The 26893-nt window shown below is 38.8% G+C and overlaps 1 protein-coding gene and 1 pseudogene across 3 annotated transcripts; one reads left to right on the top strand and one right to left on the bottom strand.

Annotated features, from left to right (window-relative positions):
- On the top strand, nucleotides 1–26589 carry WTAP (WT1 associated protein). Of its 3 annotated transcripts, none has more exons than XM_047101434.1 (8): nucleotides 1–234; nucleotides 7127–7164; nucleotides 9656–9711; nucleotides 12484–12542; nucleotides 14220–14347; nucleotides 18242–18420; nucleotides 23500–23654; nucleotides 25338–26589. In XM_047101434.1, the coding sequence occupies exons 2-8, from the start codon at nucleotides 7135–7137 to the stop codon at nucleotides 25919–25921; spliced, it is 1191 nt and encodes a 396-aa protein (XP_046957390.1). In that variant the 5' UTR covers nucleotides 1–234; nucleotides 7127–7134; the 3' UTR covers nucleotides 25922–26589. The 3 variants fall into 3 exon arrangements, with proteins under 3 accessions (XP_046957390.1, XP_046957391.1, XP_046957389.1); XM_047101433.1 differs by lacking the exon at nucleotides 1–234 and adding an exon at nucleotides 406–568; XM_047101435.1 differs by lacking the exons at nucleotides 1–234; nucleotides 23500–23654; nucleotides 25338–26589 and adding exons at nucleotides 401–568; nucleotides 18640–19463.
- On the bottom strand, nucleotides 16148–16260 carry LOC124529534 (uncharacterized; annotated as a pseudogene).
- Nucleotides 26590–26893: the final 304 nt, after the last annotated feature.

Genomic DNA, 26893 nt, shown 5'->3' with positions numbered 1-26893 from the left:
CGCCCTTCCCGTGATGCCCCGCGGCTGACCTCCGACCTCGCCTCCCACCCCTCCTTGCGGCCCTCTTCTCCCCGGCCCCTGCTGAATTTGCCGCGTTCCGGAGGCTGTGGGGCGTGCCACCGAGGCGCAGCACCCCCCGTAGCGCCTGGGCGGGTGCCGTCCCTTCGTCTTTCCTCCCCGTGGCGGGGCCTGGTGACGGGCCGGGGCCTGCGGCCGCGTCCGGGAGGCGACTCGGTGAGTGAGCCGGCCGCTGACAGGACCGGGCGGCGATGAGGGCGGGCTACGGCTGCGGCGTTTTAGGGCCGGGCGGTGGGCGGCGCGGGGCGGGGCGGGGCGGGGCGGGGCGGCGGGAGGAGCGGGAAGGGGGTGGGGCGTCGGGGCCTCGCGTCCTCCCTCAGCGCCATTTTGTGGCAGCGAGACCCGCAAATAAAGGGGAGCGCCGGGGCTGCGGCGGGAGGAGGAGCGCGGGGGCCGGCGGTAGCGCGGTCTGGCCGCCTGGGCGGTGAGCGGGCAGCGCGGCCTTGGCCTATGTGACTGGGCGGCGCCGGCGCGGCCTCCGTCTGGAGAGGTAGGTGCGGGCCGCCGGCGGGAGCGGCCGCGAGGACCTCCGGGTCCCGAGGGCTGAGGCGCGGCCGACCCGGGTAAGGGGTGGGCAGAGCCCGGAGGGCGACTCGGGGCTCCCGGGCCCGCCGGCCTCCCGTTAGCTGCGCTTTCTTCTCGCCTGCGGGGACACTTCCGCCGCCCCGAGGCCATTTTGCCTTCGGCCTCCGTCCCGGGGGCGAGGCAGGCGCTCCCGCGGGCCGGCGATACCGGGAGGCCGCCCCCTCGGTGTGCGTCGTGTCCCCGCCTCGGTGTCGCCCCCTCCCACCTCTCCGCGGGATCCCGAGGGTTGGCGGCACTAACGAGTTCATTAAGGGAAGGAAAGCCGTGGACCAAATTTCACGTCGCGCAGTAGGTTATTGCTGCAGCTGCGTTCTCCTGTAGACTTCCATTTTTGAATGATTGCATGCATTCTGAGTAAAGAAAAAATTCTTTATTGAATTCGAGGTTTTCGTGAAATTTCGGGGTCTCACCTTGGGTCTTTCCAAGGCTGCTGTTTACTCCTGTCGTTCAGTAGCATCTGATGAGGCTAGTCGGCGAAAGAAATTGCAGTCCACCAGGTGGCATGTGATAAAGGATGAAGTTAAATTTGAAGGGTTTGGGTGCGTGCCTTTCGGGAGTTCTTTTAGAGCTTACCTTGTCTTAAACAGGTAGCTATAGCCAGGTAATCAGGATTCTCCTTTCTCACTGGCGGACCTTAAGCAACCTACCTAAATTTGAGCCCCAAAGGACGAAAGTAATAATAAAAATGTGTCCCCGGCACTGTTGATGTTTTACTTAGCTTATGTAATTTATAGAACTTAGTAGTGTCTAGTTTTCCTGATTCAATTTTGAGTCCTACTTGCTCAAAATATTTTTTGTGTTAGAAATAAGTTGGTATATGCGATACAGAAAATCTGTGGCAGCTCTACGATGTGGAGACGAGAGCTGTAATAATTTGTACAGTACGTTACAGCTTTCAAGGTCCTTTGTGTTCTTGTATGTACGTATGTACTTGTATGTATATAGTATAGAATCCCCTAGAAAATAACCTTTACCTGATATGGTCTTAGCATTTTCATATAACTGTATGTTACCTCGCTCTTGAAAGAAGATTTTGCCGCTAATTAGCAAAACAATATCCAGATAATGTTTGGTTTTATGCTTGTTTTTTAAATTATGTTTATTTTTTTTTACCTGTTTTCTGATACTCAGATTATCAGAAAAACTTTTCAGTATTCCCATAATAGTATATTCCATTGGATATTAAGCTGGTCCATCAGATTAGAACTCCGAGCTATAAATATTCTCCGGTCTTGACAATGTAGTTGTTGCGTTTTGGTTTAATTGTTTTTAATGCATGTTAAACTTTTAATGTTGATATTTTGTTTAAAAAATCATTTGTGTAGCATTTTTATGGCACTTGGATGTTGAGATTTCCAACACTATGTGAGGCAGGCAAAATTGGTATCCTTTTTTTGCTGATTTGGAGACTGCAGCCCAGAGTTAGGTGACTTGTTCAAGATCCATGACTGATAAGAATCAGGAAAAGGTGGTTTTCCAGTTCCTAATTAGTACCCTTTTTACCTACCACAGACCCAGTGTTGTATGCTGTCAGATTATTAGTTTCTTGAGTTTAGTTATGATTAGGTTCAGTGAGGTACATGCTTTCTTAAATTGTGTTGGCTGGTGTTCGCCTAAGAGAGCAACAGAGTTGCATAACTTCGGGTCATAATGCTAAGAGCCAGGGAAGTACTGGGATCTGGGATGCTAGGCACCTAGCCAACCAAAACTGAACTCTCCATCATTAAATGTTTCTCATTGTTAAGGCATTAAGAGTACATGGTGGTTCTGAGATCTGAATTTAAGAGGTTATCCCTGAATTAATCCATAGGAATAACTGAAACCTTTACATAATTAAAAAAAAATTTTTTTAATGTTTTTATTTATTTTTGAAGGAGAGAGAGAGACAGAGCATGAGCGGGGGAGGAGCAGAGAGAGAGGGAGACACAGAACTCGAAGCAGGCCCCAGGCTCTAAGGTGTCGGCACTGAGCAGATGCGGGGCTTGAACTCACGAACTGTAAGATCATGACCTGATCTGACGCTCAACCGACTGAGGCGCCCCCTATTTTGCTTTTTTTATATTCTTAGATTAGTTAAGCTTAATAATTATTGACGATGGGAGAGTGGGAGAATAATCCATCTTAATCAGTTACCAGCTTTTGAGAGGTGTGGCATTTGGGGTCCTAACCCCCAATTTATTAATAGCTGTTTTGACCAGAGCTAATCACCAGATGACTCAATCATTTTCATCACTAGAAGATGGGGACTAACTTTGATTTTGGAAGGTTTTGATTATTAAGCATGTGACTCATAGCACTTAATATTATATTCATTTCCGCTCCCCCCACCCCCCCAAGATTCTGAATTTAAATCTAGATATTTCAGTCATTCATTTTTCTGATACAAAAATAGATGGTTCTAAGAACCTGGAATAAACATTGTCTTTATGAATCTAGAATTGATTTTAGAAGGCTATTGTGCTTGTCAGTTGAAATTTAAAAGTTGCCCAAGGCAATAATAATTTTCTTAGTACATTCATGTAATATGAAAGACAAATTTGAGAACCAAGTTCTATTTTGACTAAATAGTTAAGTATTGATGCTTTTAAATTTAAATATGTTCTAGTTTGCCTTTTCCCTTTTTTTTTTTTTTTTTTTGCTTTTGACTCTTGTGGCATATTATGGATTCTCAAGGAAAGAGTGACATTTCAACAGCTACAAATCAGGGAGGGATTTCTTTCAAAATGCTTATACTTTGAATTCCCAAGCCACATACATCTCCTATAACGTGTGGAATGACCTGTGACTCTGAGAATCGACATGAAATGCAAACCTTTTTCCAAAAACTACATTTATTTCTGATGTATGTCACAAATTTACATATTTAGTTTTATAAAGAGAATACAGATATTCGTTAAGCTGTGTGTAATGAAAATTTGCCCACCATCAAACTTTTTAGAAAGAAAGAGAACATAAACCAATGTTAAAAATTTTAACAGCTTGCTGTTTAGAATTCTAAAGATTGGAGATCACCAAGCATTCTGCAGTGGGGCTTAGAAACAAAGACGGGAGTATGTCTTGATAGTTATCCTCAACCTGTGAATTCTCCTTTCAGTTTCTTCAAGAAGTAGCGACTGAAAGTTTTTATTTTTTTGATGGGGAGAAGGAAGCTAATAATTGCTTATTTTGTGCCGGTCACCATGCTAAAGATTAGTGTTTATCTTTAGAAGTAGCTGAATAGTTTTGAGCCTTCGTGGTGGTAATCCTTTTTGGGTTGCGCAAAATGGGCTCAGAAGTTCTGGGTTTTTTTTATTTTCAAAGTTTGTCACTCTCTTAGATAAAAGCAGGGTTATTAGAATTTCATGTGTTTCCCAGTCCTTTAAATGCTCTTTAAAAACAGTTTAGCTTATTCATTGCTAATTAAGTGTTTAATTTTATTTTAATGGAATAATCTGAATACGTATTAAAAGAATGAACCAATGTGGGGGAAAATGTCATGTTATAGAAGCATTTACTAGTTTATAAACTGGAATTTATGTTTAATAACAGCCATAATGCTTAAATTTTACAACTAAAATTCTGAGTAGCTGTGGTGCCCATTTAGCAATACTGTGGATTACCTATCCACGGTGATAAATCTAGCAGTTTTGAAACTGTCACTCATAGCAGTGTTACCACAGTATCTGTTATATTAGGTTCCATATTTATTCTCAAGATTTTTACTGTAGGTCATCTTGGTTTTTTTGGGGGGGGCGGAAATTAGATTGGCTTATTTAGTTCACTTTTATGATTTCATTGGTAATTGAAGCAAATTCATTTGTTCATACTTCCATTCAGCATGTTTGCGTGTCTCTGGTGTACTGTGCCATCAGCAGTGAATAAAACAATTCTAATGGATCTTATTTTATAATTGGGAGAAACAGATAAGTATGCAAAATATCAGCTTATGATAAGAACTATGAAGAAACATAAAGCCTGATGTGAGGGGATAGTAGGGATCAGTGCACTATTTTGAGTGAGTTTGGGTGCCTTTAGAAGGAGTAGTGACTTGCAGAGGCACATGTATACTAGTTAAAAATGGCTAGAAGTTCAGAGGGCCGGAATTGTCTCGTAGGTTTTTTTAAATGTTTATTTATTTTGAGAGAGAGAATCCCAATTGGAATCTGCTCTGTCAGCTTGGAACCCAACAAGGGGCTTGAACTCAAGAACCTTGAGATCATACCTGAGCCGGAAGCAAGAGTCAGACACCTAACCAACTGACCCACCCAGGTGCCCTTCATCAGTTTTTAAAAGTTATTTAGTTTATTGACATTTACCTGTTATATTTAGCTCAAATGGGAAATTCTAAGGAAATGCCACGCTTGCTTTCTGGGTTCCAGTAGGTTGCAGTCTAGTAGAGTGAGTACACTTTGAACGTACAAGTAGACCTCTGAGGACAAACATGGTGAAGGTTTGTTTCCCAGATGATTGGAATCACTGGTATCACGTTAGGATAGTCACTAAGCAGCTGTCTGTTACTTCCAGCAGAGAGTATACACTGGGCAACAAGAGGCCTAAAGTAAACAGGGACCCATTTAAAGGAAAAAAAAAAAGAAAAATATACAGATTCTATATCGTAGAAATAATGGTCATGTCTTCATAGGTTTTGGTCAGCGACTTGGTCAGCTTCTTAGTTCAGAAACAGATAACCTCAGATTTTTGCCTTCTGCCCCCAATGATAAAATTATTAAAGAAGGAAGAATTAAGCCAGCAATATATAATATCAACTTACGGGGTTTTTTTTCTAAAATGTACTGATTTCTTTAACACTGATTTCTCTATCTAGTCTGAAAATGAGGTTTTAATGGCAGCATATGATTAGAATGTCTGATTTACACAGTTGGGATTGTATGTAACATAAAAAGTGATATTGGAAGATTATCTCCTTTTGAGGATTCTCAAATAGTAAGAAGTCAAGTAGCTTTTAAAAATTCAGTTTTAGGGGCACCTGGGTGGCTCAGTCAGTTAAACATCCTACTCTTGATTTTGGCTCAGGTCAACATCTCACTGAGTTTGAGTACCGTGTGTGTGTGTGTGTGGGTGCCCATGCTCTCTCAAAATAAATAAATAATTCAGTTTTAAATTATAAATTCTTTGGTTAATTTTTTTATTGAGGTATAATTGATGTATCTTTAGCTTCAGATGTACAATATAATGGTTCGATATTGGTATATATTGTGAAATGCTCACTATAGTAAGCCTAGTTACCATCTGTTACCACAGTTAGAAAGTTTTTTTTCCTTGTGAAGACTTTCAAGATTTATTCTATTAGCAACTTTCAAACATGCAGTACAGTATTGCTAATTATAGTTACCATGCTGTGTGTTACATCATTGCAACTTATTTCCCTTTGGCTGAATGTTTAATAGTTGGGATTTGTAATAAGTGTGGGTAAGTAAAATAAATATAAAGGAAGTTTAAAATATAAGGGGAAGATTCATGACAGTGCTGTTGGAAATAAAACTTAGGAATGAATTTAAATTTGCTTGTGTCCTTATTTGAACAATAGGAGGTATCAGAAAGTGTTTTCAATAAGCATAATAAAGTTGCTGAGAGTAGTTCTTCTATATAACCTGTCTTTTGCAACTGGGTTCAGTAAATTTTGTATACGTTTATAAAAAGCTAACTTGACGTAAATTCTGTGGCATAAGATTAAGTAGTTTGGGAATATTTTTATTAAGGTGTAGTATATAATGTATATAAATATTCATTGTACAGTGGTGAATTGTCACGATGATGACAGATTCTACTTTACTATAGCAACCTAATGCTGTAAAAGGAAAGACTTAGCAACTGGTACTACCCTTCCTATTCTTGCGGAAGATGTCTGGGATACTGCCTGAGGTCAGTATCTGAGTTTAGTACAAAGCTATTGCTTCCGTAAGGTTTCTCTTTCTCATAGGACAGTTGTAAGAATGCATTGAGAGTTACATTTCTGGTCAGTCCTTTATGGGAACATCAAAAGGAATGATCAGGTTTTTTTACAAAGGAATTCTTAAAAAACCTAAAGACAGTAGTAACAAAAGATGTTAACAAAGGAGAAGATGGCTGTGGAGTAAACTGGAGCCCTGTGATATCTTTGTAACTTTTTTGTAAATCTAAAACTTAAAAAATAAAAGGTTTTTAGGGGCACCGGTTAACTCATGGTTTGTGAGTTCAAGTCCCGTGTCAGGCTCTGTGCTGACAGCTCAGAGCCTGGAGCCTGCTTCAGATTCTGTCTCCCTCTCTCTCCACCCCTCCCCCGCTCAAGCACACGCTGTCTCTCTTTCTGTCTCTCAAAAATAAATAAGCGTTTAAAAAAAAACTATGAAATAAAAGGTTTTTAAATAAATAACCTAGTGATTAACTAAGTTCCCTAATTGGTTTAGAAAAGCCAGTATATTTTGTTCCTACCTTAACTGGGAGAAAATCAATCGAACCTCTGCTCTCTGCCTCTTTTTCCTAGGATTCAAGATGACCAACGAGGAACCTCTTCCCAAAAAGGTGTGTTTTTTTCAGCAGTTTTTTAAGCACTTTGTGTTTGGGGGCAGGGGTGGTTAATAGAATTAAAGGGACTGTCCTTATTTGCTTATTGTTCATTCTTTTGCCTTATAATACTAATAGCATTGTGGGTGTATAATGTGTTAGACATAATCTTATAGGGAGTGTATTTTTAGAATATTTTGAGTTTTTAAAAGATTTTTATCTCCATGGTCTACTCTTAATCTTTGTTTTACAAGTAATTCCATCTACATGACTGTAAGTGTCAAAAAAGATTCCTTCACAAGTTCTTATAAGTTGCTTTTTTTTTTTTTCCTACTTTTTAAATCCCTTTGGTTGTGTGGTAAAACCACTTCTGTGTTTTTCAAGAAAAGGTTACAGCTAGTTTTTAGATCCTCCCTTTTCTCTGAAGTTTGTTTTCTAGTCTTATTTTCTCCTTGTCCTATATCCCTAACTTAATTCAATTTAGTCAGTCACAGAATTACAAAATAACATTTTCCTAAAAGTAATTTATAATTCAAGTGGGAAAGCAGGGTATGTACATATTAAGCAGTGAGTATTTAAGTGAACACTTAAGGTGGTATTATGGGAATTCGTCTTTAGTTTTGAAGTTAAATTATTCATGAAATAAAGAATTGTAATGTGTTTTAATAATCAGAATTGTGTGCTTTTTGTTAGACTTTTAATGTATTTTGGTACAGTGATTTTCCCTTTTCCTTTTGATGATAGTACTATTATACTGGTTAGTGTTGCAATTTGAAGCAAGTTTCTTAAAAAGGAAACTAATAAAGCATTAATTTCATACTAAAGTAGGAGAGGTGTCTCACCTGTATAGTCTTCATTTGGTATAGAGAAAACAGAATGTTTCTCAATTTACAAAGCAGTTTCAGCTAGTTGGAATATTGTGCTCATTTTTTTTTTTAACTTTTTATTTTGAAACAATTACTGATTCATAGGAAGTTGCAAAGAAATGTACAGGAAGGTTCTGTGTGCTCTTCACCCAGCCTCCTTCAGGGTTAATTTTGCATAACTATCAGAATCTTGTATAACAATATGAAAACCAGGAACTTGGCATTGGCACAATCCACAGAGCTTGTGTGTGTGTGTGTGTGTGTGTGTGTGTGTGTGTGTGTAGCTCTGTGCACTTTCTTCGTGGGTAATTAAGTGTAACCATCACCACAACGAAAATAGTCAACCGAACCATTACTAATAAGCCTCCATTTTGCCACTCCTCCATAGCCCCATCCATCCTTTCCCTCTCCATCCCAAAGCCCTAGCAACCACTAATCGGTTCTCTATTTTAGTAATTCTGCTGTTTCACAAGTGTTACACCAAAGAAATTATGCAGTATGTATGTCTTTTGGGACTTTTTTTTCCCACTCAGTAAAATTTTCTGGAGGTTTGTCCCAAGTTGATCCATAGACTGTTTCTTTCTTAACGGTAAATACAGCATTCCAAGGGTTTGGATATATTGTAATTTGACCTGTTGAAGGAAGTTTGGGGGCTATTACAAATAAAGTTGTGAACATTCATATACAAATTTCTGTATGAAAATAAATTTATTTCTCACCAGCAATGTATGACACCCAGTATTTGGTGTTACTACTGTTCTTTAAAGCCATTCTAATCAATGTGTAGTGATAGCCCATTGGAGTTGTAATTTGCATTTCCTTAAGAATGATGCTTATATTAAAGATAAGTAGTTCACTTTTGAAAAACTTCTTTTCGGGGCGCCTGGGTGGCGCAGTCGGTTAAGTGTCCGACTTCAGCCAGGTCACGATCTCGCGGTCCGTGGGTTCGAGCCCCACGTCGGGCTCTGGGCTGATGGCTCAGAGCCTGGAGCCTGTTTCCGATTCTGTGTCTCCCTCTCTCTCTGCCCCTCCCCCGTTCATGCTCTGTCTCTCTCTGTCCCAAAAATAAATAAACATTGAAAAAAAAAATTTAAAAAAAAAAAAAAGAAAAACTTCTTTTCAATAAAATAAGATTTAAAAAAACAATATATATTGAGCCATTTAAGTCTCAGGCTCTGGAAATGTTTCATCTCAGTACAGAGCTCCTTTTAAGAGGGGTGCTGTGTGATTTTAGTAATAAGGGTAATGCTAATAACAGAAATGAGGGATTAAAATGTTACGATCCTGTTTAAATAAAAAAATGTGAAGAATATAAGAACTAGTAGTATTCAGTATTTAAAAGTTTTAGGAATTGGGTTTCTGGGTGGCTAAGTTGGTTAAGCGTCCAACTCTTGATGTCGACTCAGGTCCTGATCTCATGGTTCCTGAAATGGAGCCCCGTGTTGGGCTCTGCGCTCACAGCGTGGAGCCTGCTTGGGATTCCTTCTCTTCCTCTTTCTACCCTTCCCCTTCTCAGGCATGTGTGCGTGTGCGTTCTCTCTCTCTCTTTCTCTCTCTCTCTCTCTCTCTCAAATAAAAATAAACTTTGGAAAAAAAAGTTTTAGGAAGAGCAGTCAGTTCATGTTTTGAATCTCTTTATATAGGTTCGACTGAGTGAAACAGACTTCAAAGTTATGGCACGAGATGAGTTAATTCTAAGGTAAAAACATTTTTTTAACCAAAAATATAAAGCACTTTCTATAGAACATACTGTGATTCTATCCTGTAATTGTCTTCAAGTTAGACTTTTTAACGTTAATGCATCCTCAAATCACTTAATGCACTGTCGAACATAATATGGTCTGTTCATTGTGTAAACATTGAAGGAAGTATAACACTTCATAGAACTAAAGTACTAGCTTGGGTAGCTTCTAGACTAATAGGTAACTTGAGGTTTTTCTTGAGGGAAGATACTCAGAATTTTAACTGAAAGCATTTGTACTCCATGTGTATAACTTGGCTATGGGGAATAACCCTGCTTTCAGAAGGCTTTTAGTTTAACAAGTATATAGACTTGTTTTGATGTTATTTTTTCCTTTTCTGTTCAACATGTGAAAAAGTTGTAGTCCTGAAGGATGACAAGTCTAGTTACGGAAGACATATATCATTTGCTGATAGGCAAAGTTACTCTTTCTCAGAACTGACTTTGGTCAGCTCATTTAACTATATCCATTTTCTCATCTGCAGGTTAAAGGAGTTGAATTAAATTATTTTTAAAGGTTACTTTAAGCTCTGAATTTCTATGGTTATTCTGTAAATGTCTTTGGAAAGCAGATTGTCAAGAACAGCATTAAGGGTTGTTTTTTTTTAATGTAAAATATGATCAACACTGGTTTTGTGTTGTGTAACTTAAATGTGTTCTTTTTGCATTTTATTACTTTGGTAAGTTTTTTACATGATAGTTTTTAGAACAAAGATTTTTCAGGGCACCTTTGCCAAGGTCATTGAACTTTTTTCTCTAGAACTTTGCAAGTGATTTTTACTTGAATAAGTAAATTTAATTGGCTGGAAGTAGGGGAGAGAAAAAAGGTGTTTTATAAGATGGGCAGGCACAGATGACATGTTCCATTGTTAACTAGAATCTGATAATTTCCCACCTCCTTCAGCTACTCTATTGTAGACAAGCTTTTTATCTTCTTCGTGCAGAGGACAGTTTTTCCATTGCATTCATTTATTTTCCTGCACATGAAATTTAAATCCATAGTATTCTAAAACACTCTTATCCTCCTGCTGAGGTAGTCCCTTGTTTATGATAATACTGCCATTCACATGTTGGTACTCTCTCTGTATATTTGGTTGGTGTGTGCAGTCTTTTTCTTGATTCATCTGTAGGGGGAGAAATCAGTACTATGATCTTAATAAAACTCATGGTAGCAATTTTTTATATTAAGTTACCTTTAAGGTTTTAAGTCATGTGCAGTTTATATTCTTGAGGTCAGTTTAACTTCTCTTTCTTCAGGGAATTCTCACATATGACTTTTAAGTGAGTTTTTGTCCTCATTAATTCTCCTGGTGATTTTAAATCAAGTTCTGCTTATTTAACTGTTCTGTGTTTTTTCTGTCATCTTGATAAGGATGTTTTTGGCTGAGCTTTTATATTTTTCTGTTCCTCTAAAATAGTTGTTAATGTAGTTTCCACAAAAGATGTTTATTCATCTCCAAAAATTGAGTGAAACTCCTGTTTGTGTCCTAGGTTGTAGGGCCCGTAAAAATAAGCATGCCTTTGACTGAACAGTAGTATGAACAGTAAAAGGTGAATTTGCTTGGTATCCTGGAATTTTTTTTTGTTCATTGTGTTGTAATGTTAATATCTCGTAGCAAAGTTTTCAGAAGTTTTTGAGGTTTTGTAGAAAGATTTTCTAAAATCAAGGGTACCGTTGACCCTTGAACAACCCAGGTTTGAACTGTGTGGGTCCATTTACGTGCAGATTTTATACAGTACAATACTTGAAATGTATTTTGTTTTCTTAATATTCCCTTTTTCTAGGAAAATTTTCTGGCTTTATTATAAGAATATAGTATATAACACATACACAAAATACATGTTATTCAAGTGTGTATGTTACTGGTGTAAGGTTTCTTGTCAACAGTAGGCTATTAGTAGTTAAGCTTTTTGGAAAGTCCAGAGTTATACACGGATTTTTGAGCATGCAGGATTTCTCCTCCCTAAACTCCACCCCACATGGGTCAGAGGTCAACTAAATTTTGAATAGCTGTAACTGAAGAGCAGCTTGAAAACATAGCTCTTCAGAAGAGCAGAATAGTAGACATTTGGGGCAGGTTACTTTTTGTTGCGTAAGCATAAGTCTGGGGACCTTGTTTATCAGCAATAATAGCCAAGCTAACATAGCTTGTATTTTGAAGGTAGAGGAATGTAGCAAGGAAGAAAGGTTTCCTCATACTCTCATAGCGTATGGCATTTATGCAGATTGTTTCTGCCAATTAGATACGCTTTAAAGAATAGTTCTGAGAGAGAGTATATTCTCTCCCCCCTTTTTTACGGGCAAAAATAAACGGAGTCACGTGATATTTTCAGAAAAGAGCTAAGATAACCTTGAGTCCCTTATAAGTGGGCACATTTCTTAGGTGCCATTTGTTTGAGGTGGACAGCATATCTGAAAGCGAGTTGTTTACTCCGCTTCCTTAATCCAGGCATGTGCTGAGCATCAGTGACAGCGTCCTGTAAGGCCCATGAACTGACCTGGAGGAGCACACTTAGTATATTCTCAGCAGAGAACACTTTGTTCTGTGTTTCCTTTTGCCTAGTTCCTATAAGTTGAGAAGGAATAATGAAGTGACTAACTTTATTATTGGTTAAAAATCATGTAGTGAAATTCTTGGCATTACTTAAATTTATAAGTTTATAAATTTATAAATTTAGTAAAAGCAATATCAATGTAACAACTAATATGTGAATTTATTTTTGTGCTAGATGGAAACAATATGAAGCATACGTCCAAGCTTTGGAGGGCAAATACACAGATCTTAATTGTAAGTTTTTAAGTTTCCTGAAGATTACATGAATATCTCCTTTTAGATTTTTGTTAAGGAAAATTTTTGTTGCAGGATAATTGGTTTTACTAAGCAACTGTAATTTTTGTTTAATGTTTATTTTTGTGAGAGAGACAGCACGAGTCGGGGAGGAGCAGAGAGAGAGGGAGACACAGAATCTGAAGCAGGCTCTGGGCTCTGAGCTGTCAGAGCTCTCAACCTAGAGCCCGATGTGGGGCTTGAACTCAGGAGCATTGAGATCATGACCTGAGCCAAAGTTGGACACTTAACTGACTGAGCCACCCAGGCGCCCCAGCAATTGTAATTTTTACTCAAGCATTTCGTTCCAGAATTCTGTCCAAGCATTCACTGTATTGCTGCTGCAAAATAGGTGAATGAGCCGTGATCTCTTTTCTTTAATTCCCTTCGTGTGCAGTTCTTGGGAAAGACCGACATCTAATAATCATATGATAGCGAGACTGTTTTAGTAGAATTACATACAAGTGTCTGAGAGCATAGATGGGGAAACTCAACAACTACTTGAACTTTCCTTGATGTGTCCCTCATTGCTTCCACAGAAGAATTGGAAGTGAAACATGAGTTATTAGTCTTAGAAAGGAAGTACATAGAAGCACACACAATAAACTTGTAAGAGCTTCAAGTGTCACAATAGATATATTTACAGATTTTTCAAAACCTGCTGAAAAATAATACCAACAAAGTTTATTAGTTTCAAGCCATTTTAGTTTTTGTCACTTGTCACTGAGTTAAGAATAGCATACTATTTGTGAACATAAAAAACGATACAGGGGCACCTGGGGGCCTCTATCGGTTAAGCGTCCAACTTTTGGTTTCAGCTCAGGTCGTGATCTCCTGGTTTGTGAGATCTGTGCTGTGAGCATGGAGCCCACTTGGGATTCTCCCTCTCTCTGCTCCTTCTCTGTTCCTACATGCACTCTCAGTCTCCCCCCCCCCCCCCCTTCTTTCTCACACAACACACACACACAGTAAATAAACTTTTTTAAAAAGGGTCAATATAATATAGGGACACCTGAGTGGCTCATTCGGTTGAGTGTCCCAACACAGCCTGCTTGGGATTCTCTGTTTCCCTCTCTGTCCCTGCCCTGCTTGTGTGTGTGTGTGAGCGCGCGCACTTTCTCTCGCTTGCTCGCTCTCTCAAAAATTGAAAAGGGCGAAGGGGGACAATATAGTTTTTCAAGTCCAGAAAGCTTAATAACCTGAAGTTTCAGTTACTATATGACTATATTATAATCCACACATATTAGCATTATGAGAGCTTAAAGTAATAATCATGCAGTTTTTGGCATATTTACATTGAATAGGTTAAAAACAATATAGTCAGGACTTTGTCACTGTGTTACAGTATAGACGGATGCAAATAATGAAGCTTCCCATGTTCTGGGAGATGGATTGGACAAGAATAATGTAATCCCATGTAGGATGAGGTGGCTGTGGGCCACTCTGACACCACTGCCTCCTGAAAGAGCACTCGTGATCAAGAACACATTAGGATAGAAACTAAAGACTAGATGAATTTTTTTGCTTTTGTTTTTTTTATTCTTGACAGAGGCAGTCGGAACTTTATTTGGGTAGGTCAGGTTGATCTTGAAATTATATGTCCTAATGTTTGGGGATTTTTTTTTTTCTAATCATCAGCTAATGACGTAACTGGGTTAAGAGAGTCTGAAGAAAAACTAAAGCAACAACAGCAAGAGTCTGCCCGCAGGGAAAACATCCTAGTAATGCGACTGGCTACCAAGGAGCAAGAGATGCAAGAGTGTACTGTGAGTATTTCAAGTGGTTTAAGTCTTTTGGCGAAATTGGGTTTTAGTCTGCATTATGACATGTATTCGTAGTTAGCGAATTTTATATACTTGCTCGTAAGTATAAACGCACGTTTTGTTGAGATAGATCAGCTTCATGCTATAAATATGCAAATTGTAAAATCTTGGGCGATCACCCTGTTGTCGGATTTGAAGTTTTTTTCAATGGCCAGGAAGTTCAAAGTTTTCAGTTATTTTCCATGATACAATAATCAGCATATTGATTCAGATGTTTTTTAGTAGGTTGGTATCTGAGAGTATAAGGAGCATTTGCTCCTTTCTAAGCAGGCTGTTTCTCCTCTGCTCTCTTTACCTCTCTGTGCATAAAAAAACTTCTTCCTGGTATCAGCAACCTCTGCCATGTCTGCTTTTAATTGTTAATAGCTTTCATTTGTACACAGATCTGAAATCCATTGACATGTTTGATCATTTAGGTCTGGTTGGATTTAGGTTCGATTTTACGCGGTCTTTAGTAGTCTCAGTTATTCCTTTTTATTTAGTGTTTGTATATATGTTATGTAAAATAGAGGTAGCTCTATCCATGTTACTAATTTTAAAAATCTGAAATTTCTTAAAATTTTATGTATTTAAAGTAATCTATCTTTACACCCGATGTGGGGCTCAAACTCATGACCCTGAGATCAAGTTGCATGTTCTTCCAACTGCCAGACAGGCAGCCTGAAAATCTGAAATTTTCTTGAATTCTTTTGTGTAATCTCCATTGGTCTGATACATTGTTTATTAAATCTAATGCAAAAGATAATATTCTGGTCACTGGAGAGTTTGATCATAAATGGGACACAGTCCTATTCCTAGTTGTTTTCTCACTAATAAAATGTTTTTCAGGGTTCAGTCACAGTCCTTTTACTTCCTGTAAAGTTTGTTTTCTCAGTAATCACCTTCACTTTCTATATTTTCATCTCTTGACCACCCCCCACCTTTGGCTGTATTTTTTACCTGGACACTTGGTTTCAAGAAGTCTCACCAATAGTTTGAACATAATTTTCTTTTCTTTTCTTTTTTTTTTTTAATGCTTGTTTTTTTTTGTTTTTTTTTTAATTTTTTTTTTTTAACGTTTACTTATTTTTGAGACAGAGACAGAGCATGAATGGGGGAGGGCCAGAGAGAGGGAGACACAGAATCTGAAACAGGCTCCAGGCTCTGAGCTGTCAGCACAGAGCCCGACGCAGGGCTCGAACTCACGGACCGCGAGATCATGACCTGAGCCAAAGTCAGACGCTTAACTGACTGAGCCACCCAGGCGCCCCAATGCTTGTTTATTTTTGAGAGAGACAGAGCAGAGCACAAGTCAGCGGGGAGGAGCAGAGAGAGTGGGAGAGGGAGGCATAGAATCCAAAGCAGGCTGCAGGCTCTGAGCTGTCAGCACAGAGCCCGACGCAGGGCTCGAACCCACGAACCGTGAGATCATGACCTGAGCCAAAGTCAGGTGCTCAACTGACTGAGTCAGCCTCCCAGGCGCCCCTAATTTTCTTTCTTTATAGGTAACACCCCAATCTCAAAACTCTTAAGTTCTTTTCTTCTTTTTTTGATACTAAGGATTCTAGATTCTACCTAGTTTTGGGTCAGTTTGCATGGCACTGTGCCAGATGCTTATACATGCAATGGAAGAATCTTATCTGCAGGATACAAACTGCTGGTAGAGTGTGATTGGAGGGTGCCAGTGCTAATATCTCCTAGCACCAGTGTGTCTTGAATTCTTTCTTTGAGCCCTACTCTTGACATCCTAGTTCATGTGCCTTTTTTTAACGATGGTTAGATGACACGAAATAGGTGGCAGTGCCTTAACCATATGTGTTGTCATGCCCGAGGGCCTCTTCCATCCTTGTCAAGTGAGTGCTCCTTTCGTACAACACCTAGGTCACATACTTCTTACTGCTTGCCTAGACAGTATATACTGTTGACTCACTTCTATTGTTCTCCAGCTATGCTATGGCACAGACAGTTTTGGTAACATCATGCCTGATCAGAGCCCTTTGTGATGCTCATTTACCCTTTTGTCTTCTCATCCTAGGTTTTTAAGGTTATTTCAACTAGAATCTAACCATTTCCAGTCATACTTTTTTTTAATAGTTTTCCCCTTCACATGTCAGCCGAACCAGCTCGTTTTCAGTTAGTTACAGAGTAAGATTTTGCAGAAAGGGTGGTAGGAACAAAAACATAAGGAAAGGACAAGATTATCTATGGCAGATGAGGGCAGTTCACGTTGTAAACCTAAATAGTAACTGTGTCCATCTCGGAGAGGCATGTTTTCTTAGGGATCACAGTGGGTGATATGTGCTGTATGACATGCTTTGTTCCTGTTCAGTTATCTTAACAACTGGTCTTATGTTAAATAAGCAGCTGCACTTTTTTGTTTAAATTGAGTGACTTTAAGGAGCACCTGGGTGGCTCAGTTGGTTGAGCATACAACTTTGGCTCAGGTCATGATCTCGCAGTTCGGGAGATCGAGCCCAGCATAGGGCTCGAGCTGCTGCAGCGCAGAGCCCACTTTGGATCCTCTGTGTTTCCCCCCCACCCCTGTCCCTCTCCCACTCATGCTTGCTCTCTCTCAAAAATAAAATGTTTTTTTTAAAAAATGAGTAGCTTTTGGGGCGCCTGAGTGGCTCAGTCGGTTGGGCATCCAACTTCGGCTCAGGTCGTGATCTTATGGCTCGTGAGTTTGAGCCCCGTGTTGGGCTCTGTGCTGACAGCCTGGAGCCTGCTTCAGATTCTGTGTCTCCTTCTCTGCCCCTCCCCTGCTCATGCTGTGTCTCTCTCTCTCCCTCTCTCTCAAAAATAAACATTGAAAAAAAAATTTTTTTAATGAGTAACTTTAAGAAATCTCCTTACGCTAAATAAAAAAATTACCTCTGTTTGCTCAGTGAAATAGTAAATATATTTCCAATCCACATAGCATATTTGTACTTTCTGCTAAATTTTGGTAGAAATTAGCAGCTTATAAATTGTTTACTTTAATCCTATTTTAAGTGTTAGTGTGCAGCAGGATCTTGAACCAAAACTACTTTGGGTGTGAAGAAAGTGATGCATTTAATGCTAATAAACTGTATTTCATATTTTAGAAATGTAATGTTAGTGTGCTAGTAATAGTACAACTGGAGTCGAAATTGAAGGTTTCATATGTAAGTAGAAGGGTTCTGGTGTGGTGGAAAAAGCCCCAGACTGGGAGTCAGGAGGCTTGAGAACTAGAGTCTAGTCTCCATTCTGGCACTGAACTGTGTATCCGTGGACATTTGCCTTATTTAATTTCAAAAATGAGCAGTTTGGATTTGGTCAGTCACCTTCCACCTATATAATTCTGTGATTCATATCTACTCAGAAGGAAAAAATGAATATATACTTTATTTTCACTTGAGCTATTTATAAAGCTGTAATACCACCTCATATAAGCACGGTGTATTTTTAAATTTGGAAATACAAATGTGTATTTTAAGTTATAATCTTGTACTTGGTATATTTTTAGGAGACCTATACATAGAATAATTTCCATAGATACAAATAAACTACTGTACTCTTAGATAATATTTTAAACTTGGCAATTTTCTAGGGGTGTCAATATTTTTAGTAAATATAACTGATTTTTTGTATCCTTTGGTTGCGAAGTAAGATACAGCCTCTTTAAAGATTCCAAATATGGAAATGCAGTTGTAGCCTTAATTCCTACATGGATAACCTTAAAAAGTTGTTTACAATTTATACTTTTTCTAGAGGATGTTAAGATTAAAGGAGGAAGGATTTAATAAATTGGTAAATTCTGTGAACAAAAGGGGTTTTACGCCACCTTCTTGTGTATATTTTCTTTGATTTGGTAGTAATTGTTTCTTTTACTTTGTACAGACTCAAATCCAGTACCTCAAGCAAGTCCAGCAGCCTAGCGTTGCCCAACTGAGATCAACAATGGTAGACCCAGCGATCAACTTGTTTTTCCTAAAAATGAAAGGTGAACTGGAACAGACTAAAGACAAACTGGAACAAGCCCAAAATGAACTGAGTGCCTGGAAGTTTACGCCTGATAGGTAAACAAATCATACTCCCCAGTCAAGACTTCCCTGACAGTCCCACTGCGAGAAAGCTGTGGTGGGACAGCCAAGTACTCGTTTCCACACCAAGACTCAGACTTTTTGAGCCAAAAAAAGCCACATTCTTACACTATCCAGCTTGTAATGGTTAATGTAAAACTTACCAGATGAACCTTGTGTTTCAGCTTTTTTCTCTTCCCCCTCCCCTTGCTTCAGAGGCCTGATGGCGTCGGACTATTCCGAAGAAGTGGCCACCTCCGAAAAATTCCCCTTCTAGAACATGTAGACACTTGAGAAATGTTTCTGTTTGAAGAAAATAGAGGGAGAAACAGAAGTCTTAAGTCTGTGGCACACTGTGTCTTCAGACAGTTTGGAGGAATGAAAACCTAGAGATTTAAAATCATGAATTGAACATGTAAAATTCCAGTAAAATGTAAAAATGGAATATGCATCGCTCTTAACCTTGAGCATAGTGACTTAGAGACACTGTATATCAGTTTTGCCAATAAGACTGTGGACTTCGTGATTGTTGTTGAACTTCTGGGTCAAAACTCAAATGAGGTGAATTTTGCCTTTAAAGAGCTTCATTTGCTAAGGAACCAACTTAATAGTCGTGAGAGAATCAAATAATAGATGTCAGTACAAGTAGTTCATAACCGTTTAGTTTGGGGCTCTATATTACTTGATTGAGCCTTAAATCAATGTGGGTTTCATCAATGGTTTGTTCTTTGAATTCTTGCTAATGCTGTAGATAATCTTATTGAGGACTGTACAAACATAAAGGTGTGGTATCAAACTCCAGGTTGAAACTGTTTGAAGCATTATGAACATTCATTTCACTACTAGATTGTATAAGGGTATTGGCTGTGATGAGACTCACTGCGTTATTTTTTTCAGTAGTGAAATTAAATCCCCATTCCATTCAACAGGCACATGTTGAAAGAGTATTGTCGTTGGTGTTAATGGGGGAATGTGTTTCCTTCATTGTATTTGGGGCCTTTTGTATTGCACTCTTGATATTAAATTAAATGTGCCTTGAAGTAGTTGGGTTTTTTTTTCTTTTTTCTTTCTTTTTTTTTTTTAAGTTCAAGGAATACTATGATGATTTTGTTGTACTTTTAACATTTTGATTTTGGGGGGCTGTGGAGAGCAGATTGATTTTGGAAAAATTGTTGCCATGCTCTTCGAAGTGAAGGAAAAGGCTCTGTGTCACGTTTTTAAAGACCTACTTTTTTCCAGCTGGCATCATAAAAGACAAGGAGACTTGACACTTGTTACTTTTTGACACCTTGTCCCAGGGTATCGCAGTAGAAATTCATGTGGGACAGCTTCACAGGGTGCCTGCCAGAAGATTGGGGAAATAATGTATTGGAACGGTGGGCTGGCCTGAGGGAGACATTTTGTGAATTGAAAAAAAAGGTATAGTGATCATTTCTAGCAAACTCATTTAATCATTTAGATAAATGAGGCATTATTTCTTCATGCTTCCATCCAATCCTGGAGGTGAATTTTTTTCGTCAGATCATTCTCTTAAGTCACCAATGAGAATTTTCACTTGGTGATAATGGAGTCTAAGATGAGTGGAAGATAAATGTTCCAGATTGTCCCAACGCTTAAGTGCAGTTTTAACAAGGGTGACTTAAGTTCTCTCTTAACCATTCAAATCAATTGTAAGTATCTTATATGTTTGTGCTTTAGGGAACTGATTGTGGGGCAGAGGGTGGGTTGAAGAAGTGGTTTGTGTGATTTTACGGCAAGAAAATCCGCTTCTAAAATTCTCACCATTTGTGGGGTTGGAGGGTAAGTAAACAAAAATGTGCCGCATTAAGGCATTTGTATATATTTTATGCCATTTAAGATCACAGTAGAAATGGCCTACGTACTTTTAGTAGGTCAAGAAATAATTCATAAAATGTATTATTAACATGTACTCAAATTTTATTAGCTAGCATCCTTCTTTACTGCTTAGGTAAGAGTCATTGTGAGGTCTGTGGGGTTTTTTCTCTGTGGGGTTAAAAATATTTTTTTAATAAGATAATACATGCTCATGTATAAAATTGGAACAGCATGAAGAAAGGTGGAGACAAAAAATGAGAGTCCCTTCTGGATGTGACCTTGCCATTCCCCATTGTGTTCTCCAGGAACAGTAACCACTGTTAAATTTCTTGGGTATCATCAAGATCGTTTCTGTGCACATACAGTCATTTTATATACATTGATTTTAAACAAATGTGAACGTACATACACGATTGCAGCTTGGTGTCCCCCTCCCCCTAACACACACACACAGTTTATCCCTTGCACGTTTTTTTCATTCTTTTATTAGATTACTTCATTTTTAATGGGTACATAATATTTCCATTGTATTAATAAATCATAATTTATTTTAATCACCTGTAAGTGAATTTTTGTTCTGTAAAGAATAGGGTATAAATGGTACTATAAATACATCATTAACTTGAAACAGTGCTTATTAATCAGTGCTGTGTCTGGAGTAATTCAAATAGAATGGGTTATGGGTCCCCCCCCATTTTCCTATTCTGTTTTAATTTTGAAAGAGAAAGATTCTCTAAATTATCTTCTTTGCTTTAGTAGAAATACTTCATACATGTAACAGTGCATATATTTTAGAGTATTTAAGAGAGGTATATTTCAGTTATTTTGACAGTTCTGTTTTGCATTTAATCATTTAGGCAATTGTGTGTACATGTCTCAGATACCCTGGCCCCCTTCCTTGTGATCATAAAGCAATGTATAGTGTCTGTTCTTTTTTATAAATCTTTCTCTCAAGACTGTTTCCTTTCATATTTTCTTTGGGATTATTTGATTTTTAGGAATGGGTTATGGGGCAGGGCGGGGGGTGTAATTAAAGAAAATTATTCCAAAGACAGTTATTGGTAATTGAACTCTTACCATTTTGGAGGATGTAATGAACACAATATAAATCTCACATGACATGGTAAAATGGTAAAGTGTTTTAAGACTTGTTTCAGTAATCAACTAATTTTAGAAGTGATAGGATTATCTTAGAACAGGCATTTATTAAAAGGTATGACCATAAAGGAAGCATTTTTTCTATTAGAATTTGTGGTACTTTATACGAGGTTAAGTCAGGTCACAAGTTAATGTATTGGTTTTACCAGTATTTTTTTTCTAATCTTTATTAAATTCACATAGGATTTTCAGGTTAGTTGGAAAACACTGAAGCTATAGACTTTGTAAGAAAACAAACTTGGGAGCGCGGGCAGGGCGTGGGAGGAGCGCGCTGCCTGACAGTGGTGCCCGTCTTTTAACTCCTCACTGGATTTCTAAACTCTTGTTCAGTGGAAGCCAAAGTCGGAGGGTACTGATGGGAAATGAGTGGGAGTCTGGAGCTACAGTAGCAACGAGCAAGAACACCAGCTTAATAGAGTTACCATAGAGAGAATAAAACCCTTAGCAAGTGCTTTCACCTGAGGCTGCTCCGAGCAGCAGTAACCCAGGTTCCACTGTACCACAGAGAAAGTTAATTTACAAACTTTTGCTTAAATTACCCCTGAATTAGGGTAGAGTATATACAATGGATAAAAAACACTAGAACGCTGAGTCAGAGAATGAGAATCACTTACAAAATGCTCTCATAACTTACTTTTTAAATATTTTGGGGACAGAACGAGGAGGGTGCAGAGAGGGGAGGGACAGAGGATCTGAAGTGGGCTCCTGTGCTAACATTACAGAGCCCGATGAGGGGCTCAAAGTTCTGAACCATGAGGGCATGACCTGAGCTGAAACCGCAAGTCGGCCGCCTAACCAATTGAGCCACCCAGGCACTCCACAAAATGCTCTCATTTAAAAAGTCTGAAGGCTTATATAATAGGATATGATGCATTGTGAAGTAATGTATCAGGCAAGTGAAAGCCCCACTAAAGGAAGGAAAGGACAGGAAATGTCAGCAAAACTTTTTTTAACCCATTAAGTCTTTCTGAACTTAACGCCATCACAAGAATACCAGACCATCCCTGTGGAGCATGCGACTCTTGATCATGGGGTCATGAGTTCAAGCCTACTTGGGTGTAGGTGTAGAGCCTACTTAGTTTAAAAAAAAAAAAAAGTTAAAAATATCAGACTGTCCTTATTCAAGTGTCAGGTAATACCACAATTATGTATTTAAATCAGATCCCTTTAGAGGTGATCATTTCTATTATTGAGGCTAAGGAAAAGCTGTAAAGTTTTATTGAAGACTTATTAAGGCGTTTGATTGCATTTTTGCAGTTGCTGTGTATGTGTGTGTAGTCTTTATGGAGTGTTGCACTGGGCCTTGGTAACTAATTTGTGGAAAGTTTGGTACCCCTAATTTGGCAGATATTTACATCAATGTTATTTGTGATAAGTAATCCCAATCTTAGTTTTCTGTTCTAAAGATAACCTATTAAACATGAATAAAGTCTTAACCACATATCAATATTAAATTTTTTTTAATTTATGTTTACAGTCGAAGATAGCTCAGAAGTATATAATAAAGAAGTTAAATGAAGATTAGTGAATGGAAATAGTCTTAACGGGTTTTTTTTAAACGGCTCCTTAAAAACAGTTACTGAATATGCCTCACTTACTGCAGTAAACCGTCTTGTGAGAACAGCTTATTAAGAGGCATCCTCATCAAATGCTGTTTTAGCAAGAATAAATATACTCTGCTTATGATACTGCCTTTACCTTTTCAAGAACTTTACTGTTCCAAGCTAAGTACCTTAGTGTTTTCTTAATACCGATAACATCTGAGATGTGTGTTAACTGGTTTGTTTCTATTACAAATGATAAATTGGGATGAAAATAGATACCAGAATTAATTATTAGTGTAATAGAAGATGTGGCCATTTGGGTACTTTTTGTTTAGGGTTTATTTTTGCTGCTGTATTGGCAAAATACTGAAATGCAGAAGATGGACGTGTTCCAGAAGAGAAGATGGTAATTATAGGGAGGCATCTGCTGTGACAGTTACATTCTGTACGTGTTACATCTATTGCTGTAATAATTGCAAGTAAACAAGGTTGTAGAAACTTGTCTTCATTTTGTGATGGATGGCTCTTTCCTTTGCAGCCAAACAGGCAAAAAGTTAATGGCGAAGTGTCGAATGCTTATCCAGGAGAATCAAGAACTTGGAAGGCAGCTGTCCCAGGGACGTATTGCACAACTTGAAGCAGAGTTGGCTTTACAGAAGAAATATAGTGAGGAGCTTAAAAGCAGTCAGGATGGTAAGGGGATTTTTGAAAAGTTTGGTTAAATTTGCACTGGCTTTAAAAAACGTGCCAGGCATGAATATTATAGATTAGATTCTGTATGTGCTAATCTCTGCCAGTAGTTCTATAAAATTACAAATGAAACATTTCTAGCTGGGGCACCTGGTTGGCTCTGTTGGTGAAGCATCCGACTCTTGGTTTCAGCTCAGGTCATGATCTCCAGGTTTGTGAGTTCAGGCCCCACATTGGGCTCCTTGCTGACAGGAAGGAGACTGCTTAGAGTTCTCTCTGCTCCTCCCCCGCTCACTTGTTCTCTCTCTAAATAAACTTAAAAAAAAAATTTCTAGTTGAGTAGCAAAGCCATTTTAATTTTAGCGGTCCCCCTCCTCCTAACTGTTTATTGTGCAAATTTCGAGAAGTTTTTGGTTTTGGAGGGGTGGAATTTGGTGAAACATAAGGCTGTACGTAGACAAATTTAAAGTCAGTGTTTTTAAAAGGGGGTTATCTCCATTTAACCAATTTCTCTGTAAGTGTAAATCTTGGAGGTATTTGGCTATTTCCAGTGGTCTAAATATAAAGAATTGATTGTACCTGTTAAGGTCCTGTTTAGTGAATAAGATGTAACTTTTTTTGGAAAGAGAAAGAATGAGCATGAGCTCTGGAGGGGCAGAGAGGAGAGAGAGAATGAATAAGAATCTTAAGTAGTCTCCACGCCCAACTTGAGCCTGATGTGGGACTCAGTCTGCTGACGATGAGATCATGACCTGAGCTGAAATCAAGAGCCAGACACTTAAGCGAGTCACCCAGGTGCTGCTAAACATGTAATGTAATACTTAAATTTGCTAAAGGTAAACTTAATTCAGTCTCTGTCTCCGCCCGCCTCCCCCACACCTTTTTTTTTTTTTTTTTTTTTTTTTTGGCAAGTGTAGCTGCATCTGTTCTGTTTCTCTTCTCTTTGAGGAAGGATGAATAGTACCTAAAATATCTCACCAATGAAAACTAAATTGAGAATTAGTATATTTGACAGTTAATCGTGAAGATCAGTAGTCAGTGTAGTATCTTTTAAAGTATCTTTTCATAGTGATAGTTGTTAGCTCTCACTGTTCGTAAACATAGAAAATAGATTTCAGTATAGTAGTGAAGGACTTTTTCCTCTCCCAAGGCTTTTTAGGATTTAATGGACATGTGTATTTTATCAGTTTTCAAGAGTTATTTTCTCTGATTTTTTTTGGATGTGAGACAGTCCTTTGTTATAGCATAGGCCTCTTTGGAGTGTTAGAGTAGAGGACCCACTGTTTCCTAGGGCTGAACCTGCTGTGCAGCTGAGACAGACACTGATTGGGAGGAATAAGGAGTAAGGGGACTGGCCATGTGGGCCCAGAGGTAAACCCATGTGGAGTGGATTTTGTGGGCTATAATGAGTTGTATATGGCTAGATGGCTTGGGTCAGTTGGAACTTGGTTGCTTTATAGATATTTTAAGCAAGTCTCCCCCACCCCTACTTCCACCCCAAACAAACTCATTCTTGAATGACTATTTTTAAATTCTAAGCAAAAGCTTGAAATAGTTTGTGAGTTTTAGACTTGTATTTGTTCACTTAAACATTTATTGACTGCCTAGCTTTGTGGCAGGCGCTAAGCAATATTTTAAAATCTGTTTTCAGAGATATTAAAGTAGGTTTGACTCTCCTTTGCACAGAACTGAATGACTTCATCATTCAACTTGACGAAGAAGTCGAGGGTATGCAGAGCACCATTCTAGTTCTTCAGCAACAGCTGAAAGAGACGCGTCAGCAGTTGGCTCAGTACCAACAACAGCAGTCTCAGGCCCCAGCCCCAAGTACCAGCAGGACTACACCTTCCGAGCCTGGAGGACAGGCGGAGGCCACAGGTAAAGACTGCAGCCGGCTGGCCAACGGACCAAGTAATGGCAGTTCCTCCCGGCAGAGGACGTCTGGGTCTGGATTTCACAGGGAGGGGGACACAGCCGAAGATGACTTTCCTTCTTCTCCAGGGAATGGGAATAAGGCCTCCAACAGCTCAGAGGAGAGAACTGGCAGAGGAGGTGGTAGTTACGTAAATCAACTCAGTGCGGGGTATGAAAGTGTAGACTCTCCCACGGGCAGTGAAAACTCTCTCACACACCACTCAAATGACACAGACTCCAATCCTGACCCTCAAGAGGAGAAAACAGTGAGTGGGAAAGGTAACCGAACTACGGGTTCCCGCCACATTCAGAATGGCTTGGACTCAAGTGTAAATGTACAGGGTTCAGTTTTGTAATATTTTTTCCAACAAATTTTTATACAGTGTCATTTAATTTGGGAGAGGATACTGTCCGGAAAATTAACGCATACTTTTGTCACAATTTGCCTTTTTTTTGTGGGTGTGGTGTTTTTTTTCTTTTCCTCCCTGCCCCTCCCCCCCTTTGCTTCAATACCTCTGCCACTTTGGAAATTGTAACAGTTAATTACCTTGAATGTTGCTAAAAGGACATTTTGTGTAGGGTCAAGTTATTTTTATATGAGTTAATGTGAAGTTGTAAATGGAAATCTTTCCCTAAAGTATAACACAATGATGTCTGTATAAATCTGTGTCTATCCTAGAACCTGTGCTGTGTATGGGCATTCTTCCTCATGCTGTTATTATACTTCTGCACCATTCAGACTTGTTAGAGTAGATGTGGGTTTATGACTGCCAAGTTTGCCCAGTACAGTAGTTTTTCACTAAAAGCTGGACTTGCTGATGGAGTCCTAGAGTAGTTTCAGTGTTAGATACAGTTTTTTCCACCTTACATCTGTGCATTTTCTCTTTAGGTGACTGTTTAAGAAATTTGTGTGCATAGTTACTCAGTTTTTATGAACTGTTGTATCCTGTTAATGCATATTGCTCTGTGACTCCAGTATATCTTACCTGTACTGACCAAACCTAAATAAAGATTTTTATTGTAACCGCTTGCATTAGTTTTTTTTTTATTTGCGTGTTTTTAGCATTTATTTTCATTGAATTGCTGAAGTTCTACTCCTAATTCTTCAACATACCACAAAAGTGAAACTTCAGTTCATGCATTGATTTTGATTGTGCACTTAATTTTTAAAAAATGTATTCTTTGGGGTGCTTGGCTGACAGTTGCTGGAGCATGTGACTCCTAGATCTCAGGGTTGTGTGTTTGAGCCCCACACTGGGTATAGATTTTACTTAAATAAAATCTTTAAAAAAATAATATGCATTGTTTTGCAAGATAAACGTGGAATT

This window comes from Lynx rufus, unplaced genomic scaffold (genome assembly GCF_022079265.1).
Source record: "Lynx rufus isolate CCGP_SWC_20201006 ecotype Redwood Valley unplaced genomic scaffold, mLynRuf1.p SCAF_6, whole genome shotgun sequence".
Lineage (NCBI taxonomy): Eukaryota > Metazoa > Chordata > Mammalia > Carnivora > Felidae > Lynx > Lynx rufus.
Note: the sequence above shows the minus strand (reverse complement) of the source record. Positions and strands in the feature narration are given on the sequence as shown.